General features: G+C 36.9%; 1 protein-coding gene across 6 annotated transcripts in view; it reads left to right on the top strand.

Annotated features, from left to right (window-relative positions):
• RET (ret proto-oncogene) overlaps positions 1-23,879 on the top strand; it is a 101,593-nt gene that overhangs the window by 46,218 nt on the left and 31,496 nt on the right. For 5 of the 6 annotated variants that reach the window (XM_068688467.1, XM_068688470.1, XM_068688466.1 and 2 more), the window contains 5 exons: positions 14,617-14,868; positions 16,557-16,850; positions 17,321-17,562; positions 19,694-19,895; positions 20,397-20,596. In XM_068688467.1, coding sequence (XP_068544568.1) covers positions 14,617-14,868; positions 16,557-16,850; positions 17,321-17,562; positions 19,694-19,895; positions 20,397-20,596 — 1,190 coding nt within the window. Of the gene's footprint in view, positions 1-1,419; positions 1,525-14,616; positions 14,869-16,556; positions 16,851-17,320; positions 17,563-19,693; positions 19,896-20,396; positions 20,597-23,879 lie in introns of those variants that run through there. The other variant, XM_068688469.1, reaches the window with a different exon arrangement.

Raw genomic sequence — 23,879 nt, 5'->3', positions numbered from 1 at the left:
CTGATACGCTAAAATTTGTTGTGTTACCCTGTCAGTGAGCATTTGCGTGGTGTTGCCTCAAGCCTCAAACCTGGTGAAGTCTCTAGAGTTCTTGACCTCAGCAACTTTGGATGAGGCCAGTAATTGTATTAAAAATAGGTATTTTTGTAAGTGTGTCTGCAGTGTCAGTCAATTTGAGTCTATGCTCTGGTACAGTTTCAGCATTGAAGCATGAACTCAGGCGTGAATTTAACCTGTGATCTTTGAGAAGAGCTGAAGTGCTCAACGCCCTGGTACTCCTTTATGAAATTTGAAGAGACTTGGCGCAGCAATGCCAACTATTATCTCCTAGTCAGCTAGCATGTACCTTCTACACGGCTCTTCTCAAACTATTTCCAATCTAAGAGCCAAGAGGACTGATGAAAAACACATGATTCTTAGAGCTTGCATTGTTTAAGGAAACTTCTGAGCACACTGTGCACCCTTTAATGAGACATAGTTGTCAATCTGTGGTTTTTCGAGGTTCCCTTCTTCCAGAAAGATGAATGAGATATGGTAGGCTTGAAAATAAGTCAAAAGCATTGGAAAATAGCAGGTCTACTCCTATGCTTACCCTTATGTATTGTTACCTAAATTTCTGTTCAGTTCAGTGCTATCTATAATCCATGTAACTAAGCATCTGATGGCCATTGTTTTCCTTTTGAAGCACCCAGTTTTATAAGTAAGTATGCAATGCAAGCAGAATGCCATACTCTCAGTAAGGATGGTATATTGTGTTTGCATTAAAGGAGGTGGGGCTGCAGGCTGAGTGCTTTCAGTGCTCTTCATATTTTATTTTTTAGGTAGTATAAGCATGATGTGTAAGTAATGCTATCACTCAAAATAATACTTTTTAGCAGGGAAGACACTTTTGAAACAGATCAGACAGCCTTTGTATAAATTGCTTCCCTCAGTTGTATTTGCAGCATTATATGGAACTGATGTGCTGAAATGTTTGGAGGTAGGCCTACAATGAGTACCTTAAGAAGATATGGACCAGTGTCATGAGGGTATCATTTCACAGACAGTTCCTTTGTACCAGAAACAAAATGGTCTTGAATAGTGTTGTGAACCACATGCACAATTTTCAGTAAGGCTTGGGTTACCAAACATTAGGTCACTTGTTCTTTTTTTTTTTTTTTTTATTCCCATAAGAATTATCTCTGGAATTTAGCTCATGTTTTGAGTACAAAGATAGAGGTAACATTTTTGTTTTGGACACTTCATTACATTGCAGAGATTATTTTATATTTTCTCCCTCCCTCCCTCCCTTCCTTCCTTTATTTTAATTTTATCTGCAAATAGGAACTTTTATCTGAAATTCTTAATCTGGTATTTTCTTAATCCAGCATGAGAATCCTGGGAGTTTAGTCCAGTAAGTTTTTTTTTTCCTGATTTCCTTTTTCTGTCACGCTGACTTTGCAAATTCCAGGAAGGTTTAGCTTCAGTCTTGAGTCCTGATCCTGTCAGCGGAGAAGGTTTACCAAAGGAGGAGTACAGCCTAATGCAAGTATTTTATTGGTAGCTGTAGCATAGACAGAAATTTGAGTTATAAATCTTTGTATTTTACGATCTCTTTTTGGCATTAAGTCTAATAGTAGCTATTAATGATAAGGTATATTCTTACTTTTCTTAGTTATATCTGACTTACTCTTGCTTATACTGTGTTAGGCTCCTACAACTACACACTTATTCTCAGAGAAAAAAGCATCAAGCCAGCCAGCTATTCATTCTTGCTGCAGGGAAACTATTTCACAGAAAGCATTCATGGAAAAGTCCATGTACTTGAGTCTTAGCCGTCATGTAAAATCCTGTTTGTTTTGTTCATGCTCAGGTGTCTGTGTCCTTTCTTTTAAGGCACAGATAAAAGTTTCAGAGCAGACTCAACGTGCGTGCTCGAATTTATATTTCTGTGGTATTTAGTTGAAGTCTGAACTTCTATTTTTGTTATGTACAGTAGTCCTTTTGCTTGTGAATGTTACTACCTTGACAGGGGAAAAGGGGAAGCAGAGGAAATGAGATCTAGTGCTGACACTTAAATTAAAAATGTGAGCTCTAGATGAAATGGTGCAGTAAGCACCTTTGTAAAGGAGTTGAAAAATCTAAATGCCTTGATACATTGGGCATGGAAATACGGTGCTGAAATGAGACTTGAGTATTTCTTTGTGACTTGAGATGCCACTGGAGGTTTTTTCGGCTTGTAAAAAGAGCAGAAAAAGTGAGAGAAAGCATTGATTTCACCATTTGAGAAAAATCTATCAAAAATATTTTTGTGTGGGGTTACCCAGGGGCTAGTCAGTGAACTACTGCAGTACTTTGTTCAGCTCTGGGACTGTCACTTACACTTGGCTTTTGCAGTGAAAATGTGTGACCAGAGTGCCTATTCTGGTAGTGTTACACGTAGCTCAGAATAAATGTCAATATGAAGAGCTTTCTGTGTGCATCAGTACAACCCTGGACTCAGTTCAGACCTGTATGTAGTAGACATTGTTAATGATTAAAGACAGTAAATGATCAGAAGTTTCCCAACAGAAATGTTGCTTCTTTCTCAGTAGTGAAACCTGTACCAAAACTGGCTGTATGATAGAGAAAGGAATTGCCATCTCTTGCTCTAACAGTGGAGGATATAAGTGTGGGGCGAGGATTTAATTTTATAGTAAAAACTATGAATGCCTATATTGAGATACCCATGAAATAAGCGAAATCAGTCTTTAATAACTAAAGGTGGGATGCATAGTGTTTGTGGTTGCTTGGCAATGTGTGCTAGTTTGGCGTGCCCAGCAGAAAAGGTCTGTGCTAAGGCCCAAAAGTTCACTTATAGGAAAACAAAGCTTTTGTGAACTCTAATAAAGACCACTGATACTCCAGGTTCACTGCTCTGTAACTGTGAATTGAGTACCAGGGTATGAGAATGTACTGTGGATTTGGAAAGTTAGGGGCACTTTGTTCTACAGCTGAATATCATTCGTGATTTCTTTTAGACTTCTCTGGTTCATTCCTATAATTTGTCATAAATATGAAGTAATTCATTTCTGTCTTAAAGCTAGTTGATTAGAGCTGTCTAAAAAAACCTGTCAGTGTCAAATGCTTATCATTAGTGCTATGTCAGCCTGTTTCCAAGCCTTGTCAATACAATTTCTGCTATTTTGCTGACAACACTTATGCTTTAAGACAAGAGCATAATGACTAGCTACTGTGCGGTCATGATTAAAAGTCCCCAGAGGAAAAGTTCTTCTGTTTTATTAAGCAGTGATGTTCATAGCTGGGATAGGATGTTTTCTTGTATTTTATTTATTTTTTTGTTGGCAGGTGTAATAAAGCTTTTTAATTCTATTTTAGAAGCAGGTCTGTAGTGCACTTAAGAAAATATTAAAGATCAAGTGCAGATGTGTTATAGCATTATTTTACGTCATTATTTTAATTTGAAGCATATGTATATTCCTCAGGTGGAAATAATGTAAGTTAAAACTGAAAACTAGCAAATTGACATCGTACCTCCTGCATTTCATTTCAAAGATCACCTAAAATATAGCAATATAAACCAAAATGGACTGTTAATTCATGACAAAACTTTAAATAAATAAATAAATAAAGCTAACAATTACACTGATATTTCACTTCCTGGTTTGAAAAATTGAATTGCAAGCTCATAGCTCCCTTGAGTGTTTGGAAAGAGAATAGCAGCTCTTAATAATAAGAGCACTTTCCTGTGAGAGGGGCACGTTCATGTCATTAGTGTTTTTTTCTGGCAAATTTTCAACAACCAGCAGCAAAAGTTTTCATTGATTGCCTCCTACTGTAAGGAGGTAATGATACTGCTGTCTCTTTCTTTCATGAGCTGCATGAATTGGAGAAAACGAGGGGAGCTAGCGGTATAAGATATGGATAAAACACAATTCAGGCTGAGCTATTTCCCATGTCACTGTATAAGGTCTAGCAGGATAATTTTTACACATCTGTGCTAAATATAGAAAATAGTTTTTCCAATGCAACAGTGGGGAATCCAAAGTAAAAATTGATTAAAATGCAGTGAAGTCGTCCACCTTTCAGAAAATAAGAAGGTGATGCATACACCCTTTCTCTGAAAATCAGACCCCTTTTTACCAATGTTGAGGAAGAGAAGCTACTAGTGTTGATCTTTAAGAAGAGGTAGGCATTATGTAGTTATCCCAAAGCCATACTGTTTGCTCAAGTTACCACTTTTTAATTGTTGTGATTGAGTGATGATGAGGCAAAAAAGCTATTTGTGACGAGTCTTTTGTCGTACTTACCCTATGAAGATGCTTAGGAGTAGGGAAATAAATGGAGGTGTTTGTGGTCATTAGCAGCTGAATTGCACTGAAATGTCAGAAAGTGATCCCTGATGCCTTGAGTCTATCTATTTATAATTGACAGGAAGGCTTGCATTCATTTTGATGGTGCAGAATCAAGTGCAGCTGGAGGAAAGGAAATGGGGAAACTTGAGATAAAATGGTAATGTAGATCAGGAGTTTGTGCATATACAAATCTTTGTCATAAATCAACAGTTATTATTATTCATTCTTTTTCATGACTTGGGATTGTGAAAATTTACTGTTTTTTTTTAGGTTTGTTAAAGAAGCAGCACTGATCTGAATCCTTAATACAGGAAATGCACTGTGATACTGATGTCATTCTGACTAAAATAATTATTTTAAGCTTATTTGGTTTATCTTCAATGATCCTTTCATCTTATCAAGTATGCTGAAAAATTTCTATGGATGAGATTGTCTTGATTTATTTCTATTTTTTGCACAGTTGAAATGTATTTAGTTTTTAGTACACTGTTCTCCAAGTGAGTGCTATAATATTTACCGTGCATATGAGCTCAGCATTTTTGGAGCAAATATATTAGAAAGTTAATTGGAATATAACAACAGTTTAGAGCACTTGTATGTCACTGCATTATTAATTAAGGATTTTATGGTTGAGATTTACAATTTATGTGCCATTTTTAGCACAGAACAGTGATCCATACATCACTGGTCTTCTCTAGCTTCTCATGCATCACAACCTCTGCATATATGTCATATATAAACACATTCTGGAACTCACCTAGAGAGTGCATATGGAGGGTGAATAGGAAAATTGCTCTTTATTTGAAAATCGTAAATAAAACAGCAGACTGATTCCACCTTCTTATCTTGGAATTTCTTATAATATGATGTAGAATAATTCCATGTGCAAGAAACATGAGCACCACGAATGAACCTGGGATGTGTTGGGTCTTTGGGGTTCATTGAAAGTAGTAAAAGCAAAAAAAATGACAAAAAAGGAAACAGTGGACCCACGTATCGGTTCTTGCAGAATCTGTCTTTTATGGAGCTGAGAGCGTGATGGAATTGCAGCATTTACTCTCAGTTTTGCCTTTCTTCTTGATAATCTCAAGAAAAATATATCTATGTGCTACAGAAAAGAGAACCATTTAAAATGATGAATTTCTGATTGCTTGTAAGGTCTCTTATTTGTATGTCCGGAATGGTGCTAGCTTGGCCACTAGTTCTAGCCACTTCCTGCTCTAGGGTGAGTAAGTTATGAACCATTACTGTTCCAACACATGGATTTTAAGGCAATGATAACAACAAAAAACAAACAACAGTACTTAGTGTTGTACAAGATTGTTTCTGGTGACAAGGAAGTACTTGAAGTAATCTCAGTAGAGATGCCTCCTTGTTCCTGATGCTTGAAACCTTTATATACCTCCCAAGACTGAGACACTTTTAAAAAATATTTCTCTTCTTAGTGTTATTTTCCTTCAGAGATTCACACCAAATAAGGTGCTATTCAGTTACAAAACTGGTTTGCATTATTTCATGCGAAAAAGAAAAATCATTTCTTAAAATATTTTAAAATAGCTTTCCATATTTAAGTTCGGAAAGGCTATATAGATTTTGCATGGGGATACAGTTTGAACCTATTGATAATCCTGTTTCCTTTATTGTTTGTATAATTATTAGACACGTAGAATAACTGCTACTTCAGGATCAGGTAATACAAGAAATAATGTCTCAACATTATGGATTTGTGGATCAATATTTCTTTTATGTTTACAATTGTAAGCTTTATGATCCTGCAGATGACTGCTGAGCTGTATGGAAAGCCTTTTATAAGGACACTGTAGTGTAACTATTTTTTCCTTTTGCATCCATGTATATTAACAGACTGAGACACCTCTAGGTAGTCCTGCAAATTGTTCTAGCTGAATAATTAAAAAAAAAAAAAAAAAAGCGTGGCTGAAAATACAGCTCTGTGTACTTGTGTATATTTTCACAAATTCATAATCCAAAAAGTATTTTCTTTAGGATCTTAGTATAATCTTGATACACATATATCTATGTATGTATGCATATACAATCTACCTTCACAGGCATTAAGTGAATATTTTTACATGTCACCTTCTGTAAGCAAAGCCAAATAAAGCCCCAAGTTTTGCAGCTTTTAGCCTGGGAAGTCTTCATAAGATCTTCCCTGCAGTGCTCTTGAACTCAGGATTAGTTGACAAAGTAAAATACAGAGAAGTCATTGGATGTCCAAATGTATGTAACAAGACAAATTGTGCCCATACAGAACTGAAATGAAATGGTATAAAAATGAAAGTCATCTTCATTTTTATACTCTCCTTGTAAATGCATCCCAATGGAAATAAATTCTATTAACCATTTATTAATGTAACTGATGCTGCAATACAGTCATCAGTTTTCTTGTCTTATATTTCAGCTTTATATACATACTGAGCCAAATTATATCCAGTCATTCTCAAGCAATTAAGCCACATTAAAAAAAGCATTATTATTTAATCACATAAGTAATGAGGAATGACAGAATCAGGATCTGAAGAATTTGCAAGAACCCTGCAATCCCTTACATAAGCTTTTTGTGCATGTTTGTTTCTATAAAGAATGGTTTAAGTTTTAGTATCACTGGTGTTTAGATCAATGCAGCATCAAAAATGTGCCTGCTTACTAAAGTAAATAATAACAAACCATAAGAAAGCAAGAGAAAATAAGCTTTTTTGTTTGCTTTTTTTTTTATGTGCTTATAGAAGCTGAAAAATGACTTTCTAAAGCTTACCTTGAAATACAGATTCTGACAAAGTGTAGGCCCGGGTTTGACCTCAGTATGAAGTGGACGTCAGAGAGAACTTGTAGAACTTCAGAGAGTCACAGTCCTACATTTTGAAAAATACACATTTGTCAGTCTTGGATTGAAGCAAAAATCAAAATCTTGACAATTCTCAGAAATTCCATTGGAATAGTTTTCTTTTTGACAAATTTAGGGTCAGCCTTTTAGCCTTTTGTCGTGACCTTTTAAAATTTATGTTTAAAATATCTGATGCTGTAAGAAACCATTCTTGTCAGATAGATCTCTTGGCTTTTGGCAGATTTATCTTATTAATGTCTTGTAGAATTCTCATTTTCCTTATTGGTAGGTTAATACAGTGGTCAACTGAGGTTTTCTATCTGATATTTGTAATTTCTCTGTTTTCAATCCAAAAACCAGGTTTGTTTTCAGTATGAGCATGGGAATCTGGTGAGGAAAATCACCCGGGAGGCAATTAACTTAGAGCAGACCAGTTTTTCAGGTCTGGAATATATTCTGGTTAAGTATTGTTTCTGTTTGCCATCACTTTGCAAGGACCTGCTCCCTCTGGAGGTATCATATTCTGGAAAACACATGTATTCCACTGATACTGCTGCCATTTAAATTTGTTCTGTCCTTCTGTAGCAATTGTGCTACGAATAAATGCACACAACAGGTGAAACAGCAATTACACAGCTCTGTAAAATTTGAATATACTTTCAGAATATTGTGCATGATGCTCTACAGCAATCCTTACCCAGTCCACTCTAACCTAGGATCCGGAAGAGCAGCTTTCCAAAGCAGGAATTCATTTCATTTTCACTTTAAAACAGTTTCCTGTGTTCACTGGTTCACACCACATCTGTTACAATTTCTGTAATGATTAGCTTAAAATAACGTACCTAAAAATAAATAACGTCATGCTGCTGAGCTGCATTAATGGTTTGCTAGTTAATTAGGTGTTTGTCAGTTATCCCATTTGTCATTGTTTTGGTGACTCTCGAATGTGTTGCGATTTATACCGATGCCAGTAACGCTGCAGCCTAAACTCAGTGAAGCAAGGGCAGAATTTGACTGTACTTCTCTGTGTAATACCAGGCAAGTATTTTAATAATTGTATTTGTGCAGAATAGTCTCCCTTCAGTGGTGGCTGCACACCTGGCAGGGTTGGGGGGCTCACCCTGACACGTGGCTCCACAGGCACATGGAGGGTTTGCAGCAGCCTGCGGTCCTCCCCACTGCTGCTGTGTCCCCTTCCAGTTCTGAGGAGACCAGCGAGCAAGTAGCAGTGCATGCACTGAGCTCTTCCCCACGTGCTTCAGTTTCTGGCGCTGAGACTCTAACCCTGGCTTAAAAAAGGAAGCTGTTAGCTCATGCTCTGGCATGAGCTGCAGATGTTAGCTGAGCTCCTGAGATGCTCCTTGTTGGCTGTTCCCTCTCAGAGGTGCTTTTTAGGGTGCTTTGTTTTATTATTTATTATTATTTATTAACAAAGCATTGTTATGTTTTGCCCTGGTGAATATTTTCTCTGAGCAGTTACCTCTGGTGATGTGTTGCCCAGTCTATTGGAAATAGTTCTTTTCCTGCGATTAGCTTTTAAGTGAGTCCCAGTGCAGTGATGGATAGTGCAGCGAGGAGTTACTCATTTAAAACCCTGCTGCTGAACTGGAGGAAAGGTTGGAGCGATTCCCTGCATAAAGGTGGAGATTGTTCTCTCTGTTAAACCATCTCTGGCTGAAGAGCCATTCATCTAAACGCTGGCAAGGGCATTTTTATTCGTGTGGGATTGATCAGCCTTCGTTAAATGGCACGTAGTGTCCTGAATACTTTGCCCAGGATATGTAGTCCACACAGTGTTGTTTTTAGCCATTTTGTTTCATACTATCCTTCCATTCAGTGATAGTGCTTTTTTCTAAATGACTGACTTTTTGGATTATAAAGGGTGAGTTTACTACTTAATTCTGTAGGGGTTGGAATGGTGTTAAGTGGGTGAATCCTTTAATTTAAAATATACAAGTGCATTGCTGCTCTTGTTCTCTGATGTATCAAACATTGGGTATATTAATGCTAGTAATGGAACATAATGGCTACTCGTCAAAAGTAAAGGTAATTATTTCAGGAACACAAAACTAACCTTCCAGATAATTGCTTGTTGAAATCTGATGCTGTGCAACAAATGGGGGATTATTAGCAGCAGACTCCTATGTTCATCTTTTACATCATTATCTCCTATACGTTACAACAATAGGGCTATCATTATGTTGAAACATACCTTTTTTCTTTGACATGCATGTCAGTTTTCGATGAGGGATTTTGATTGCATGAGGTCTGTTCCATTCTTAATAAATTGTCTTGTTGTCCTCCAAAATGCTGGGGAACTCTGACCAAACTTTGTCAAGACACAGATTATATAGGTGTCTGTTACTTGCTGAGTGAAGACCAACCCTCATTCCATTTCCACTTTGCTGATTTGCTTTCTTCATTATATTTTCTTAAGGACAAAAACTAGTGCTTGTGTTCTAAGTGCCTCTTAATCCAGAAGACACTGTGAGATGGTGAAGGTTTTCATTCAGTAGAAAACATACAAGCATCCACATGGACTTGAGATGGTTTTTCAGTTGCCAAAGTATGTCCTTTCCCAGAGCAAAGCTTGTAACTGGGATAATTCACTTCAAAACATGCTATCCAAGGTTAGCAGTTTTACCTTGAAATATGGTTGCAAACATTGTTTGGAAGACTTTCACACTGAAGTCTTCCTATTTACTAATAAAAAAGCTTTATGCCTCCTCGTTTTGTGACTAAATTGTTTTTCCTCCTCATGGTTGATAATAGTGTAACGTTGCTATATAGTGTTGGTAGTTTTCATCAAGAGTTGTCTATCAGTGCTACTCAAGTCTGCAGTGGGAGGCATAAAAAAATTAAAAAATATGCAAAGCTTTCTACAACAGATTTTGTACAAAACAAAACAAGAAAAATAACAAACAAACAAAACACACACACACACACAAAAATAAACAACATAATTTGTTTCCAAAAACACATTATTGACCTAATCATTTGTGATTGGAAAAAAAGCTACATGAAAAATTGCCGTATTTCAAAAGCTCTGTTTACATCAAGGCTTCAAAGTATATATAATCAGATTTCTCCACTCTCATTTTTATCTGCTTTCTCTCCTTGAACTGCAAAAATGCTGTCATAACTCTATCTATTTCCTGTAGGAGCTATTAGTCAGTAGCATTACATCCGCTTAAACACGATCACTTTTCTCATCTCTATGTTACTGATATGCTATTATCATGTTATATTGCTCATCTATCAGAGATTGCTGTGTTTTCTGCACTGATTGCAGAACAGAGGCCAGATGCAGCATTATGTTAGCAAAAATATTTAGACATGCTGAAATATTCCAATAATTCTCTCGTTCTTCTATACATAGCATGTTAAACATATATGTTACACAGCAAAACCTTCCCATGGTGTATTTCAAGGTTATGATGTGAACTGTTTCTCTGCTTTTAATTCTTAAGCAAAAGCACTTTAACCATCAGTTTTGAGCTCAACCATCTAAATTCACATTTGTTTAAATGGCAGATTCAATAAAAATTCCATCTGGCTTCCATAGGAAGTTTGCGGAAATTCTTCAGAATCGATTTCTTCTCAGGACACAATGTACTGGGGCCAGGATCAGAACCTCTTCCTCCTGTAGTGTATTTACCAGATGGCAAGTTTATTGAATCTGGTTTTAACTTGCTAGATCTTAAGGGAATGAACACCACTCAGAGAAGTGGGTGCTACATTTCAGCTTCAAAAGTCTCTTTTAAAATCAGCCCCCCAAAATTTATATGCAGAGCATGGTTGGGACCTGGGCAGTCTGTCGCATACCTCTCATCTCTTCAGTGCTTGAAATGGAATTAGAAAGTGGCACAAACCGCTTCACAAAATCCCAGTAATTTAAAGATCAGCAGCGTTGGATGTATACAATAACAGTAACATGGCTAAATCAAATTTGTAACTTCCTTATTTCATATATTTTTTAAGCATCTGAGTTTCTACACTGCTGTACAATGTTTTCACTTGAATTACCTTTTCTCAAAGTAAAACATGATAGTATTTAAGATCCACTGATGTCACCTAAAACTATCCTAAGGTCTTGTCCTGAATGTAGAAACGTGCTCTGTACTAAAAACTAGCACTTCTGATAGAATTCCATTTCTTCAGCTTTTAGGTTTGAATCAGGGAGAAAAAAAAAATCATGCTTCTACTTAGCAAGGGGGCAGCAAGTTTCTTAAGAGTTTTTTTTTTTTTTAATTAAAAAAAAAATCAATTTAATTACTGATGCAAATTTTAAATTATTTTATGACAGAATTCTTTCTTTTCAGAGTACAAAGCACTGCTTTGCATTTCTGTTACCTGCAGAGAAATCAGATTTTTATGTTACAGGATTTTTTCCCTGTTTTTCTGAGAACAGAGATGATTGATCCTGTGAACACACACCAAAGAATTTCAAGGAGTCTTCAGCATAAATACTTTCTTTTTTTTTTTTTTGTCAGTTCCAAGCAGTCAGGATGCTAACGTGTACTTGCATACAAAGTTTTAGATGTTTACATCTGTAATAATTACTAAGGTACTTTAAGTTAAACATGACTGTGTACACTGGCATGTGGTGTAGAGCCAGATTTGAAGAGCCAGCAGTGCCAACAACCTGATGCTTACACTGTCAATGTTGCAGAGGTTTTTACGTTGGACCAGCCCTCATCTGGCTCCAGCGGCTGAATGTGGCTGGAGGAATCAAGTTCAGGTGCTCCAAGATGGTTCTGTGAGAAGAGCCAGAGCCATGCGAGCAGGGTCTTTTCTGGGATTCACTTCAAAAGCTTCAGTGTGATCCAAATGCTTGCTCCAGTGTAACTGTTCTCTATTATGTGCACTAGTGGTTGCAGCACTCTGCGTGCACACATCTTGGTGAAGGCTCTTTACCTGCTATTAAGTCTACATTTAGTGTATAGACAGACAGTCAAGATTACTGTATCTGTGTGCTTGTACAGATTAACACGCTCCTTTAAGGTGAGGAAATAATTACAACTGTTTTTCCTTTTTTTTGATACAGTTTCACACTTCATGGATCAATACTGCTTATATATACTCTCCTTTCTATATATTCCTGTGCTAGTCTTTGCACCATGTGATGTTTGTGATACATCTTCCTCATTCACGTGAGAATTGTTCACCTCAGTTGTAGAAATAAGGGAATAAAATTCCTTCATCTTGTTGCTAATTCTTTATAAGACTGTAATTGTATAAATTTTCATAACTGTAGAATCACAATCTTATAGAAAATACCTCAAGGAAATCTATTCATTTGGACTGGGGCTGGGCTTGCTGTTTGGGTATCACCTTGTTCCTCTCATTAATGAACCTGTTTGTTAGGAATTTAGTGGTACAGATTGCCCATCCTTTCCGGCACCCAAGAAGACTGAGACAGAGAGCAAGACTGGAAAGAGATTTGAAATATATTAAGAATGTTCAGGAATCCAACTTGCAAAAAAGGTGGTGATGGGGCCAGAATCAGAAGTAATTGTTTTCTTCCAAATAGGGGACTTCAGGATTCACTGGTTAAACTGCTTTTCTAAAACTCTCACAAAATTATTGTTGGCTTTTCTTTGAATTAATTACTTTGGAGCAAATTCATCTACTGAATCATTTTACCACTTTATTCAAATACTGCAAAGTGTATGTAGAATGACTAATGGGGTCCTGTAAATCACGTGGAGGTAATTGCATCCAGGCATACTGATGTCATGAAGCATTGCAAGGTAGAGTGGTTTCTGTGGTATTTCCAAATGAAATTAGACATCTCTCATTTGCAGTTTGTTTGTGGTCCTTTTCATTCAGCAGAATACTATATGGGTCTGATAATAATATAAAATAAGTAAGTGCTACAGCCTGATGGTGTTTTGAAGATGTTTTGGCTTTATATTCGCAGTTTTACTGCTGTGTTACCATTATTTCCATTTATATCTGGCTTGATTTTAGTTAAGATACTCTTGTATTTGTACCATATGGAGATTGTTATTATTTTCATTTGTTCAGCAGATGTGTGAGCCTTTCATAGGCCTTACTCCTTATCAAATCACGTTAGATGCTGCAAAATTCTGCAAAGTGCAAGTGTTCTGTTGTATGGGAGCAAGTACAGGATGTCAGTGCAGGTGAAGGACAAGGGTGACAGGTCCAGTATTTCAGTGCACATGAATATCACTGTGTACAGAAGATACAGGTAGGAAATCTTTGAGATTAATTCCATCATTGGCCTGCCTGTGCAACCAAAAAATATACTAGCCCTCTTTCAGCCAGCTGCAGTGGATACAGTTGTTAGTCTGTCTTTTATATTTCCAAAAATATCACCTCAACCTTGCTTATTTTTAACATATCAGAGCTTTTTTTTTTTTTTTTTTTTTTTTAAGAATTTGGAGTAGTCCTGTTTGATGACCATTATACAATCCAGAGCTTTGTCAGGTTTTTTAGTGTTTCTGACACCTCAGTAAAGCATGCTTATGCAGTGATTTTAATGCTTATTTTTAATGACTGTGCACTTGATGTGTATCACCTATTCTGCTGTGATCAGCTTTGCAAACTGTACAGTTGGAACAGAGGCATAGGAAAGGGGTGGAGAAGCCATTGCAAAGTGATCTGGTACAATGATACTAGCTGAAGAAAAAGACATCAATGGCAGGGCAGCTGAGTCCTGCTACATGCAAACATCTATAACGTGACAGAGGAAAAAAATGGAAGAATCAGTCAGTCACATTCATTGTATTACAAATAGGTGTATACATGCCTCCCCTGTTCAGGCAAGTCAGTTCTGAGCTTTCCTATTGGTAATATATAAGTACTTATATATAATTTTCATGTTAGTTTTCTTTAAACAAGTCCTATTTTCTGTGGGGAATATATCATGCTGGCCTGTTTAGAAAGATGCCAGAAAAGGACTTTCATGTAAGAAAGGTTTTATGTAATCTGAGGAAAGGTTTGGAAGCCACTGATACATTTCTGTGTTTTCTCTCAGCAGCAGAAGTTTTTTTACTGCATGTGTGATTTCATCAGAGGTTTTTTCCTTCTCTGAATATCATCTGTGAGATAATGGAAGAAGAGATGAGAGCTACAGATATGAACTTAAGTAAAACCTGGCAAGCAGAACTTCATTAAGTGTTCTTAAGCTGGGCCGTGCTTACAGCAAGGCAGTTTTGCTTTGAAAAAGTAGATGACGTTGTAACTTGAACATAACCACTAAAAACCTGAAGTTTATGTCTCTGGCTTGAGTGCAGCAAAACTAGACTGATTTACACCAGATGAGGATCTGTCTTTTTCTCATATTTTTTAATGCTTCTATAATCCTTAGAAAATGAAGCTTTCGATTCTTTGGAAATGTATCTCTTAAGCAAATGCCAATGAAAAAATCCTTTAACTTCGAGTAACTCTCTTGTTGTGTTCCTTCGTTTGCAGCTTCCTTTGGTTTGTACTTCCCCAGGAAAGAGTACTCAGAGAACGTCTACATTGATCAGCCAGCAGGTACACCGCTCCTGCGCATCCATGCCTTGAGGGACTCACACGGAGAAGCAGCTCACTTTCATCTGTGCCAGAATCTTGTCATTTCTCGAGCAAGATCCCATGAAAATCATTGGTTTCAAATTAGAGAAAAAACAGGACTTCTCTACCTCAGCAGGAGCGTAGATAGAGAAGACTTTAACATGTTGTGTAAGTACAAGACTAGCTTTCCTTGTTGAATTATCTGTTGTTAAAGGAAAGTTTGTTTGGGTCATGAGAGTTACCAATCAGCCTATGACCACTGAATTTGATTTAAAAAACAACAACAACAACAAAAAAAAAAAAAACAAAAACAAAAAACACACCTTTTAAAAATGAGGAACCAGAACCGACAAAACCCACAGCAAATGCAAGAAGATGCATACTAAATTAAATGCTAACCTGGGATGGATCCAGTTGCTTTCACTGCAGGTTCCAATACAGCGGGAATGTTGGACTACATCAAATCACTTTTCTGCATTTCACAGCTGCAATAAGCCCCAGCTTTACACTGAGATTTGCGATTTGTTCAGCTACTGGTGCAAATTGAGCCAATTCCACTTCGTCGGTGTTGGGTGCTTAGTGTCCAGACTGATGCAGTTAGTTTACTTCTAACTCTCATAAACAGCCCTCAAAGTCTTGTAATTTGGATTCACAAAGTTAATTTGCATGTAACACTAAATAGTTCTTGGAAGAAGTAGTTATGTGTACCTCTCTTTCTCTGGAGATCTGGTTTAGTTAAAGAAGCTTATTATTGAACTATAGAAATGAGTTATCCTAGGTTTTTCCTTTTCTTTTATGTTCTAGCAGTAAATTGGTTTTGGTGATTTTAATCTATGAGGAAATTAGATATCATTAGATGGTGGAGGAGGAAATGGGTGAGGAGCTAATGGCCAACTGCTGTGATCACTTGCAGAAATTCTGCTGTTGGAAAGTCTGTACTAACTGTCGAGTTTAAGGGCCATATATCAACACTACCCTTTGATTTGGGTGCCTTGATGTTTAAATGTTCAACTTCAGGCACTTACTGTTTTTATTTTTTTCATGCTTATTGCTTATTATCTCACCCATTTGCACTGCATTTTTGGTACTTGGTGTTCGTGAATACCAGATAGCTGTTTGTAACTGAGCAAGAGAAGAATAGCTATCCAGAACTTGAGTGTCTTGGGATTTCTTGTTTTGTTCACAACATAGTGACCTATAGACTCTTCAAGTGAATTAGCTCTGTCACAGATACTATCATTCTGTCTGTAGTCAAACACTGATAATCAAAATAATTAAGGCTTAAGGGTGTGTTTGTAGATGTCATGGGTTTATTTTAATGTCAGTTATATTTTGACCAGCTCTTTCTGTTCCAGAATGATGAAGCAGATTGTTCTCTAAACATAAGCAAATTGATCCATATCCTCAACTGGTATAAATTCACCAAACACTGTTATTTAAATGACAGTTAGTAGTTGTGCGTCTGTCCTCAATATTTGTTACCATTTTGCACACTCTTTTTCCCTATTGCAACCCCACTCTGCTCTGGTCCCTTTGAAAACAGCTCTATCATAAAGCTGATTACTAGTAGTGACTTACTGTATGTTAGTGTCTTATACAGGCAAAACCACTGATACAATTCAATGATGTTCTATATAATAAAATGAGTAGTAACACCTATAGGTTTTTGGCTTTCTAGAGTTATTAGGATTAAAATTTAAGGTTGTTGAACCAGCAGATTATATACTCAAGACTTTTTCAGTTACATAATAGAACTATGCGGTTGTTTGTGGAATAATGGGCTAGAACATTAAAAAATGTAAAAGAAACAGCTTGTCATCCATAAAATATTTCTTTTGGTGTGTTTTTTTCTGAAGCTGTAGGAAACTGGATGACATTATCAAAAGTGATGCTGTATGTCTTCCTTTCATCCCACCCTTTCCAAGAGAAGGAATGTGACTCTGCTACTCGTACGACAGTTGTCCTCTCCTTGATCAATGCTACTGCACCAGCTTGTAGTTCACTGACAGCAAGGCAGCTTTGCTTCACGGAAATGGATCTTTCCTTTCACATCAAGGAGAATAAACCACCTGGCACATTTCATCAGCTCCAGTTACCCTCAGTTCATCATCTGTGTCAGAATCTCAGCATTTCCTACAAACTGCTGGCAGGTAAAACTGGAACTGAATCTTTCGGGTCCCAGCAATAAAGGCAAACAGCTGCACTGTTAAGATATCTCTTGTAGTAGATCGGCTACGTTGATTCTCTAAAGGAAATTCCCTTGCAAATGTGATCTGAGCCTGAGCATTTTGCCTTTGAATTATACAGAAAGGATGTGAAGGAGGACTGTCTCTTTCCCTAAGGAAAAGATTGGTTTTAGAAGTTTCACGTGGCAAGAGCAGATCTGGAATATGCTGAGCTATAAAATTGTGCTTCTTCTAAAGTGTAGGATTTTCTGTATTTTCTCACTACCCTAATATATCCCCACAACTTTCTTCTGTTTCACTTCTGACTCTGCCTTTTATCATGCAGTCAAAATGTCCAAATAGATTACTGGAATGTAAAAGAATATTACAGAAGAAAACAGAGTCCTATAATAGGAAGTGATTGTCCCCGTTTATACTGTGGCTATGTTTTTCAGCCGAAGGTATGCCCTTTCGATACAATGAGAACACCACCGGCGTGAGCGTGACACAGCGCCTAGATCGAGAAGAGAGAGAGAGATATGAGCTGATTGCCAAATGTACCGTGAGAGAGGGCTTCAGGGAAATGCAGGTTGAGGTGCCTTTCCTGGTAAATGTGTTAGATGAAGATGACTCTCCTCCCTTCCTTCCTAATGGCACTGATACTGCAGATGCTGTCGTGGAGTTCAACAGAAAAGAGGTAATATTCTCCTTGATCTGGTCTCTGAAGAAGGAGCACAGTGGTTGTAGGTGGGGTTATTGGTGTCAAGCACATGGTCGCACCATGCTCTTCAGAGCTGTGATTGTAAAATGGTGATGCTGAAGAATTCTTCCACACCTCCCTTCTTATATCTTATTCAGACCCCAAAATAACAACAATTTGGGTCAGGAAGGAACAATGTAAACAAACGTGAGCAATTTATGAGGTCAGGATGGGTCATTGCCAAGACTGTGGTTGGGTTTATTGCATATTTCCATATAGAGCTCTACATTGTATTTGTTACAGGGTTATTTCCCCCAAGAGACTGAAACTGAGTGTTAGAAAAGGTGCATGTGAGAATCCTTACCAGATATAAGAAACACATTCAGAACAGCTACTAGGGTGCTGTACCAGTGTTAAGAAGTGAGGAGAAGTGCTCATCTTCTGCAGTGTTGATTCTGTCCCTGCAGACAAACTTCACACTTGCAAAGGTGGTAACGTTTCTGGTTTTAGGCTGTTAAAAGAGAGCGCCAGGATCTTGCTTTAATGGTCCCGTCCCAATTCTCTTGTACTGTGCCAAGATGACCTTTCAAACGGACTGAATCCCTGGATGTTTTTATGTGTGCCTCTGTACAAATACACACATTGCTTCAGTATAGAAGAGTACAAGTGGGCTTTTGGCTCCTCCAGTTGGAAAACTTAATACATCAGTGATAGAGATAAGGCACTTCTTTATGGGCCTAAATGATGCATCTGTCATGACAGGACTTCTGTTTCAGAACAGCAACCTTTTTTTTTTTTTTTTTTTGCAGTCAAATTTCCCTTCAAAGTATGTTTTGCTCATGCTTGTGTCTGGAAGGGAAACAGTTATTTGGGGAGTTTGCTGCCACCTCCAGACTACAGCAAGCATTGACAACTACCACGTTTGCCTGGACATGATGCAATTCCTTTTCACGTTTTTGGAAGAATTCTATATTTGTTTCACTTAGATCTGGATGAAAAAGGGGAAAGTCTCATAAAGCTGTGTTATAAATTGAAATACCGTCTTTGAAATTACGTGCCTGCAAAATGCTCAGAATGTGGTTTCACTGTTAGTTTGTAGCAGAAAGAAAATCATTCTACTTAGAAATTGTCGATCTTTTCTAGCAACTAAATGAGCTTGAAATAACAGCATTACAAATGAAGAATTTTAAAAGACGTGTGCATTCAGTGACCGAGTAGGAAACAGCAATCTAGTAAGCTAAGCAGAAGGCAGACAATTCAGGCCACTTGTCATTTAAAGTGAAGCTTGACCTGAGTGAATGAATTACCTTGTCATTTAAGTACCTGTGTTACTTACCTGCTTATTTAGTAGTTTTGTAGAATAACATTGATTTTTGAATGTACTGTATTTATAATGTCTGTAATATAGTACATTCAAAAACACAAGTCAAGAGCTGTGCACTCATTTCCTGCCTCAAAAGTTTGGGATTGTATTTGGATTAGATTACAATATAATGATGTACTCTGTGTGCGTGTGTGTATATATAGTATATACATAGTATATACATAGTGCGTATATATAGTATATACATAGTGTGATATACACCCAAAAAATATAAAAATTAATACATGTTAAATATATTATGACTATAAATATATTTCATATAATATGTTATGAATCTGTAAATATATAAATATATTTGCATATTGTATATGTAAATATATTTTTTTAAAAGTGATTGAGTACTCTAGCTGCACAACTGGGGACAGTCCAGTTTGAGGCTTTCTTTTGGCTCCTCACTAATTTATCCGAGTGTCAAACTTCAAACTGAGGTGGAGATTGCTGTGACAATAACATGAAGGCCAGATAAACTATCCCCTCCTGGGTCCTGAAAGTGACTGTGAACACAAACCTGGCTTAATAAAGTGTTTCTACATATTTTCTGGACAAAAACAAAAACAAACAAACAAACAAAACCAAACAGGTGTGAAATATTGGTATCCTGAATTTAAAATTAATTTGAATAAAAGTGGGCCTAACTGAAAGTTAAAGATTTTTATATGACCAGTATTTTAATCTCCAAAGCACATGTCAAGGGAAGAAAGCTTTCAAGGTCAGTCAGCAATATCATTTATGATTTCCTTCTAGGGAACTGTCCTTGCAACACTAACTGTATGTGATGCAGACACCACACCTATTTATCCTCTTGAAAGCAGCAGAAAGAAATACACAGGAACCATCATTACTGATGATCCATGGATAAATGAAACATTTCGGGTAGAGCACATTTTTGATGAAATCCATTTCAGCCCAAACGGCAGCCAAGTGAGGGGAACTCAACACGAGTACAGTAAGGTCTCTTTCTTCAAATAAAGAAGTTGTTTGTTAATGATTGACAGTTGCTATTTAACTTTTTCAAGTATTCTGTAAATTTTACCCAAAGAAAGCTGATAAATTTCAAATTAAGCAAAGCACTGAGGTTTTAAGCATGTACTGAAAAAATGGTGTATTTCTGGGATAGGGATTATACGTTCATTGTACAGATAGGTGAGAGGTTTTGATTAAGCCATGGTTGGATTCTCAACATGGTCATTAGTGTGGAAGATCACCTTTTCAGTACCTCTTCAAACATCTTGTATAGCACAGCATAAATCCACGGAACTGCATTTTCTTTTCTTTTTTTTTTTAAATCATTATTGTTTTATTTCCATTCATTTCCTAGTATGAGTAACTTTGATATATATAACCGGGGGGGGGGGAGGGGGGGGGTGTACAGTATCAAAAAATACATTCTCAGATTCCCAGATTTTGGTTTATAATAGACTGATCTTATCTTTTTTATCTTTTGTAGAACTGGTGCTGAATAAAAGTATTTCAGTCACAGAGCATCGTTCTTTCCGGCTGGATGTTTTGGTGAACGACACAGAATTTCATGGCCCAGAAAGATCAGTGATGCTTCATTTCAATGTTTCCATCCTCCCTGTCAGCATTCAGTTTCCAAACACAACTTACCAGTTCACAGTGAACAGAAATGCTGAACGCTTTGCACAAGTAAGAACTGCTTTAATTATACTTTCACTCTGTTAGAGTCAGAGATAGTAGATAGATCACTAGTAGGTGAGATGCAGGAAATCTAGGCTCTATTTCTTGATTCCAACTCCCATTTGTATGCAGGTAAAGTTTAGCTATCTGTGTTTCATGGTACACTCTGAAATTACATATTAGATTATGAAATGTGAAATTCTAAAACTGTTTCTGGCTTCTCCCTACTGATTTAGCTACATACTGGCATAGTTGTTGCTACTATTTCATTCCTAATTGTTTATTTTCTGCAATTACATGGTTATTTCTGCTTGCTTTTGTGGAACAGCTGAGCTGTTCTCTACATTTTTTTTGCAATGCGCATAGCTTTCAGGAACTCTTCAAGAATTGACATGCAAATGTCTTCTGCGATGGGCATATGGTTAAAGCATTGTTTGTAGCTGTTTTATGTGATGACAAGATAATTTGCTGGATGTGGCCACAGTGGATATCGAGTAGACTAGACACTAGCTCTCACCATATAATAGCAGAACAGAGGATGTATGTGAAAATATTAATTGACAGAAATAGAGACTTGTATTATCATCAGAGGTACTGGCAGCCATTAGTGTCTTAGGCATAAATAAGTGGGAAAATGTCAACAGCAAAAAAGTGCTTTGTCCTAGCTATTGAGTCCCAGCTCAATAGCTATATTCTAGCATTTTTAATGGCTTTTCTCTAGATAATGGCTAGTTAGTAATTAATGTGCTTCCTAATTTAACCCTCATTTTAGTTTAATCACTACCACTGCCATTAATAATGCCTTCCAGAAACACCTTCTAACAGGTTGACATTAATCAGGTGAAAATTGCAATGTAATTCCTGTGGAACATGTACATTAATAAGGAACTAGTTCAATATAATTAATTTTATGAAAGTGAATATTAAAAACATCAATGATGAGCTGTTTTGAGGGAGCTCTTGAGAAGTATATCTTACTACTAAATAAAGCTGTAATACCACTGCTGTATTTGCAACAGAGAGAAGGATTGAGACTAAAATATAATAATCCTAATTGCAGAGAAAACCAATTCATTAGAAGTCTCCTATGGAAGAACTCGCTTTTACTCATCCTGAAGCCTCTGGCTAGTTGTAAAAAGAAGGAAAAAGGAAAGTTGTGTATAAATCATGTTTTTATATTTAATCTGATGAAATGCGCTATGGTTTGGTAGCTTTTGAGAGTACAGAATAGGCCTTACATGACCAATAAAAATGCTGCTTATTCAAGAGAGATTTTACCCACAGTCTACAATGAATAGTCTAAATATGAGAAAGCCTCTGAGTGATCACATAGTGGGCTCCTTATGAAAACAACTGCTTTATGACACTGTGATTCCTTGTTGCTGCAACTTCTAAATTTGCAGCCTTTTAAAAATTTCAGAACACATACTTTGCTTTTTGCACAGATCACAACAACTGTGATGTTAGGAGGGTTTAGTTGCTTGTTTGTAGCACTAGATCGTGAAAGATTTATTCTCACTGATGTAGAAAACAGGTGCAAGGAAATAAGGTGAGAGCAGTGGTTTTCCTCCAAAAAGAAAAAACTAGGCTGTAAGTATCCTAAGCACCTCATGTTATTATCATTTAATAATGACTCCCAACTGCATGCATGTCACAACATGACTGTAATTGCAAAAAGGGGGACAGTTGACTATTGGGTATGCATGAATATATATGAAATAATTCCTTTTTTGTGTGTGTGTGCGTGTATATATATACAAGAAGACATTACAAATATGTACATACATACAAAAACGTTATGAATTAATGAATGAATTCTCTGTTGTCAAAATTAAATTTGGTTAAACCATTTTTTATCTGTGCATGCCCTAAATTGACTGAATGTGTTTTTTTCAAGACTTAATATATATTATTTTTCAGTTTCATAACAGTAGAACAAAACCATGTTAACGTTTTAAAGATACCTTTCTGGTGTGTTGTCAGGACAGTCAAACATTTGACATAGATTTTTAGGGTTTCTGGAAACAATGACACTTTACAGTAGCCGTGCGGTTTCACTGGGTGGCAGTAGTAGCTGGGAAAAACAGATTGTTCCATGAAGAACTCCCAAGTCTGTGGGAGATCGATGTACTGCCTACATGCAAATTCACAGAGATTTTTGTTCTGATTCTCAACCAGCAAAATGGAAAACTTATTCTGGCTCTGAAGATGGTTTTCTTGATCAGTTAGTATCATCCACTTAGTTTTGAGACTGCATTTGAATTTACAGTGTGGTCAGGTTTGGAGTACAAGTCGATGTAAGCATTTTAGTTCCCAGCACTTCACATTATTAAAGTTGTCTGCATAATTAGCCGTGATGTGCCAAAGCAGTGAGGAAAAGTACTGAGCCAAATCAATATGAAGGCTGAACTGTCTCTTGCCCTAAGGAAAACACAAGAGCGTGAAGAAATGATTAACTGCTGGGCTGATGCCATTTGTCTATTTGAGCAGCTAAATGAATTGAATAACAGAAGCATGGCCTGATGGTACAGGCTTGCCCAGTGGCATTTAACTTATCAAAGGACTTAAAGCCCTATTGACATTTACTGAGATAAATGATGAATAATATAAGCTGAGATTTTTTAAAGAGCTTATATGTCTAAATGTCCCTGGAATTCAGTGAAGAGGAACATTATCATTATCCAGACTTTATTAAACTTTGAAGTTCAAAAGATGGATTTTTCCATTCCTATTGCTGGTAATGATATTTTTGTGTTAACTGTTGTGTGTCTTAAAAACTGCATCAAAAACCAGTCAAAAATGGGAAAGGCTGTTCTTTCCTGCAGAAAATGTTTGAGAGGGGCATTTTTAGCTTTCCCTTAAGTGATAAAAAGAAAGCAAAACTGGGCCCCGCTCTACTATAAGGAAAATCTGTTCTTCAGGAACTCTAAATTTATGTTGCGTCTATCCCATTTGTGGGAAACTTTGTTGGCAAAAGCGTGCCTGGACAAAGCAGTTATGGCAGAGTAGACAGCAAGAAAGGTCAATTTCTATTTGGTCTATATAAAGGTTAATGTCATGGGATGTAACTGTGTTCTACTGCATCAAAGCAACATCACTGGGAACAGTTGCAAAATACTGCCAATTGCAATGCAACACCAAACCTAAAATGACGTGGTACTGGATGGAACCTGTGTAGACAGAATTCATGAAGAGTTGCAGTCTTGTCTTCACTTCTTTTTTGTCTTGCCAGTCCCAGTGTGCTGTCAGGAGAAGACAGCATGGAAGGTAACTACCAGTGATGGCCTAGCTT

This window comes from Anas acuta, chromosome 7, assembly GCF_963932015.1.
Source record: "Anas acuta chromosome 7, bAnaAcu1.1, whole genome shotgun sequence".
NCBI classification, from domain to species: Eukaryota; Metazoa; Chordata; class Aves; order Anseriformes; family Anatidae; genus Anas; species Anas acuta.
The sequence above is the reverse complement of the archived record's forward strand: the minus strand, read 5'-3'. Positions and strand labels throughout refer to the sequence as shown.